This window comes from Myotis brandtii, unplaced genomic scaffold (genome assembly GCF_000412655.1).
Source record: "Myotis brandtii unplaced genomic scaffold, ASM41265v1 scaffold627, whole genome shotgun sequence".
NCBI lineage: Eukaryota > Metazoa > Chordata > Mammalia > Chiroptera > Vespertilionidae > Myotis > Myotis brandtii.
Genome location: NW_005370397.1, coordinates 2,635,586 through 2,640,577, shown reverse-complemented (window position 1 = coordinate 2,640,577; position 4,992 = coordinate 2,635,586). Strand labels below are relative to the sequence as shown.

The 4,992-nt window shown below is 40.7% G+C and overlaps 1 protein-coding gene across 1 annotated transcript in view; it reads right to left on the bottom strand.

The window, feature by feature from the left end:
* Positions 1-4,992, bottom strand: part of LIN9 (lin-9 DREAM MuvB core complex component) — a 73,843-nt gene that overhangs the window by 30,690 nt on the left and 38,161 nt on the right. Inside the window, exon 13 of the mRNA XM_014528247.1 lies at positions 4,665-4,745. Within this exon, the coding sequence (XP_014383733.1) occupies positions 4,665-4,745 (81 nt within the window). The remainder of the gene's footprint in view (positions 1-4,664; positions 4,746-4,992) is intronic.

Here is a 4,992-nt window from a genome sequence, read left to right as displayed (position 1 = left end):
GTCAATCGGGGAAAAAGGAGACATATGTAAAACTTTAGACAATAAAATAAAAAATAAATTTACAATAAATAAGTAAAATAAAGTACCGGCACTATTCTCAGTATTTAATGCAGTCTTATGGAATCATCACAACCACCCCATGGAAAGGGTACTAGGATTACCCATTTCACACAGGAGGAATCTGCGGCCCATCTACCACAGCCACTAAAGGGTAAGCATGCAGGAGCTGAAGCCAGGCTGCATGGGTCAGATTCCTCTGCACGGGCCACCCATGCCCTGGAAGAGGAGGAGAGGGACCGTCACAGGAGAGGAGGGGAGTGTAGCTCTAGACCAGCCTGGAATCATATCCAGGATGTCCTACTTTCAGTCTACCACTGGTGCCTCCTGCATCTCCCCTACCTAAGCTTCAATGTTTGTGGATTTGGCCCACTGTACTATCCAAAAACTTAGTATTTTATTACAGTGCAAGGAAAACAGGACCTGGTAAATTTAAGTTCATTTCCCTGTTGGATGGACTGGGGGTTACTGAAGACAGTGTTGAGTTTAATTAAGCATCTGACCATGTCTTTTCTTGAGGATAAGTATATAATCTGATAGACTCAGAACTAGTTAATCGAAATCAAAATAATTAAAGGCTCCACCATAGCCAATTTGGCTCAGCGGAGAGAGCATTGGTCTGCGGACTGAAGGGTCCCAAGTTCGATTCTGGTCAAAGGCACATGCCTGGGTTGCGGGCTCGATCCCCAATTGGGGGCATGCAGGAGGCAGCCGATCAATGATTCTCTCTCATCACTGACGTTTCTATCTCTCTCCCTTCCTGTCTGAAATCAATAAAAATATCTTCTGTAATAATCTACAATAATAAAAGCATAATATGCTAATTAGACTGGACAGCCAAATAACCTTTCGGATGTCCTTCCAGACGAAGCCGGGGCTGCGAGGGCCGAAGAAAGCCGCTGTGGCTGTGAGTGCCAAGCCCCTTGCACAAATTTCATGCATCGGGCCTCTAGTATTTAAAATAAATAAATATATATATATAATTAAAGGCTCCGTATCATCCTGCACAGAATTCATTAGTGGGTGTCAAAAACCTTGATCCTCAACTTTTGTGTTCAACGGGTCTTCTGTTTTGTTTTTCTTCTTTTTTTTAATATATTTTTATTGATTTCAGTGAGGAAGAGGGAGAGAGACCTAAAAACATCAATGATGAGTGAGAATCATTGATCAGCTGCCTCATGCACGCCCCCTCCTGGGGATTGAGCCTGCAACCCAGGCATGTGCCCTTGACCTGAATTGAACCTGGGACCCTTCAGTCCTCAGGTTGTCGCTCTATCCACTGAGCCAAACCAGCTAGGGCTATGTTCAACAGTTTTATAAGTTGTTTAGAAAACATATAAGGACTTTACATACGTACATCAAAATGTAAAAAGTTGGGAAATGGCTAACATGTTAGATATGTTAAATATCTAGGCGGAAATAAGTTAGATTAGTGGTTACCTATGTATGGGGTGGGGAAGTGATTAAGGGGAAATGAGGAGTGACTCCTAGAAGGTATGGGATTGCCCTAGCTGGTTTGGCTCAGTGGATAGAGCATCGGCCTGCAGACCAGGGGGTCCCAGGTTCGATTCTGGTCAAGGGCACATGCCCGGGGTTGTGGGCTCAAACCCCAGTAGGGGGCGTGCAGGAGGCAGCCAATCAATGATTCTCTCTCATCATTGATGTTTCTATCTCTCTCCCTCTCCCTTCCTCTCTGAAATAAAAATATATTTTAAAAAATAAAAAATAAATAAAAGGTATGGGATTTCTTTTGGGATAATGGAAATACTCTAAAATTGACTGTGATGACCACACAACTTGTGAACTGAACTGTAAACTAACAACTACTGAACTGTTCACTTACTGCAAACAGGTGAATTGCACGGAATGTGACTATTTTAATAAAGCTGTTATTTAAAAAAACCCTGCCCTTTTAAATATGTTACTCTTATTGCTATGGCTTTCTATCAATCCCTCCTATAATCAGCTAGTGCGCTTTAGGTGATCACAACAGGTGGAGTGTGACATAAAACATGGATTCTATTTTGAAGACTGGTTAACTGTTAAGAAGATTTCTGCATAGATTCATGATCCTCAAAATAAGACAACTAACAAACATGGTAAGGACAATGTGACAACATATTCAGGGCGAGAAAACCAGCTCTTGCAGCAGTGAGTATGAGAAAGGGAAGGAGCACAGAACACACAGTATCCAGTTTCCCAGAACCACTGAGACAGGACTTTAAAAGGGTAAGTCAGAGCTCTCAGCGATATATTCCCCTTCCCTACTCCTTAATTATTCATGTCCATGTGTGACAAGACAAATTTTCAAAGTGGAAAAGCAAAATAGATTGAGACTATAAGTTCAATATCTATTTTTATAAATTGTTGAGGCAATTCAAATCTATTTTAATAAATTCCACACACACAATTTCTTTGTGAATGATCTATATGAGTATATTTTGAATATTTAAATAGAAAAGGCATATTGAAATTAAAAATCTTAGACAAACTTTCACTGACTTTAATATACTATGTAATTTGACCAAGAAATGGTAGCTCAAACTTTAACTCTGAATGAACCTGATAAGAAAACTTCTCAGGTGTATGATTGAGAAATTTGTCCTTGTTCCATAAAAGTGACTAAAGTGTCCTATATAATAAAGCGGCACTATGCAAATTGACTGTCACTCTGTTGCGCTGTAACAAGATAGCTGCGCCCACAGCGGAAGCAGGGTTCCCATAACGAGCCGTAACAAGTGGTCAGCAGGGACCTGAGGCTGCGTGGCACCGGGCAGGAGCGGGGGACCTGAGGCTGCGCCCCCCCCACCCGGCAGGGCTTGACGGGGGACCTCAGGCCGCACCCCCCGCCTGGAGGGGCTTGATGGGAGACCTCAGGCCACTCCTCCTGCCCCGGCGCCAGGCCGGGGAACCCGATGGTGCGCTGGGGGACCTGAGGCTGCACCCCCCACCTGGTGAGGTTTGATGGGGACCTGAGGCTGTGCCCCCTGCCCGGCGCCAGGCCAGGGGACATGAGGCTGCACCCCACACACAGCGGGGCTTGATGGGGGGTTGGGCCGGCCAGGTCTGGATCTCGCCCAATGGGGGTGGGGCCGGCCTGGTCTAAGTCTCACGCAATTTTGAGGTGCACACGGGTGGGCGGGAACTTGACTCTGGGTTCCGTGGCATGCCCTAGACTCTAACAGGAGGCAGATTTTCAATATACATTTTACTAATTTTCTTTCATCTCTGACACTTCTATTATAGAGAAAGGGCAAATAGCAATATTAAAATATTTCCTCTAATTAATTCCCTTTTAATGTGCACAAATTTCGTGCACCAGACCACTAGTTTTAATATAATATAAAGTAATTTCCTCCCCCTTTCACTTTACAAACAGAAAGTTTAAACATTTGCTTTTGCTGGGTAAAATATGAGATAAACATTTGAGCTTTCCAAAATTCAAGGAGACTTTACCAAACCAACATTCTATTTTCTTTGTAAATTCCGTATGAACCAACTTTTGACTTTGTTGATCACCTCAATTCAAAACATTTTCTTAGTCTCCAACATAATTATTTGATCAATAGTTTAGTGCTGCATTTAAAATTTTGCAAGCTTTTTTTCTTGGCATCCTTTTGTTATTATCGTCTAAGCTTATTTGCACTGTGATCAGAGGACATTCTGGAGAATTCTAAACATCTCGAAATTTGTTGAAATCTGATTCAGGGCCAGCATACAATTAATTACTGTAAATATTCTATGTGTGTATCCAAAGAATAGTATCCTGTAGTTGGTAGGTATAATATTGTACCTATGTTAATAAAAGCAAGTTTGTTGACTGTATATCAAATCTGTATATCCTTATTGATTTTTTGACTACTTGTTTTATTTGTTACTAAGAGGCTATGGAAACTGTCCCATTACAGCAGTGGCTCTGTCTTTTTCCTTTGAGTTTTGGCGATTTTTGCTTTATATATCTGGAGGCTAAATTATTAAGTACATATAAATTTCAAATGATTAATTTTTAAATTATACCTTTATCATTAGCAAGATACCTCTTTATGTCCTGTAATATCTATTGCCCTGAATTTTACTGTCAGCTATTACTATAGCTATAAGATCTTTTGTTGTTATTTTAAAACTTTGCACTGAATATCTTTTCATTCATTTACATTTTTATCTTTTGAGAGTCCTTTTATATTCAATGTGTCTCTTTTATATATCAGAGTTTGAATTTTATTTTTCCTCCAGTTTGGAATTCTTAGCGATAACAAATGAATATTTAAAAATAACATTTATCTCGCCCAGCTGGCGTGGCTCAGTGGTTGAGCGTCGACCTATGAACCAGGAGGTCAAGGTTGGATTCCCAGTCAGGGCACATGCCTGGGTTGTGGGCTCGACCCCCAGGGGGGTGCGTGCAGGAGGCAGCTGATCAATGATTCTCTCTCATCATTGATGTTTCTATCTCTCTCCCTCTCCATTCCTCTCTGAAATCAATAATAATATGTTTTTAAAAATAAACATTTATCTCAAAGTTTTCTTCCATAAAATATTTAAAAAATCCTTATAGAAGCTCCCACTATTTCAAAAGTAGACAAGCAAAGAACAATAAAAAACATCCTTACCAATTTTTCTGCATCAGTGTTCATTTCCCTTAATTTCTTGATATGTTCCTTTTTAATCATGAGAATTTTTGATAATTTGGTCTACAGAGAAATAAGAGATATTTTAAGAGTATCAGTTAGACATCAAATTTCCAATTTTTCACTAAGATATTTGAGCAGATTTCAGTACTTCAATATAAATATAGCACAGGCATCCTATCTAATAAAAGAGAAACATGGTAATTAGCCGCACCTCCGCTACCCTTCCCATTGGCTAATCAGGGCAATATGCAAATTAACTGCCAGCCAAGATGGCGGCCGGCAGCCAGGCAGCTTGAAGCGAACAGGA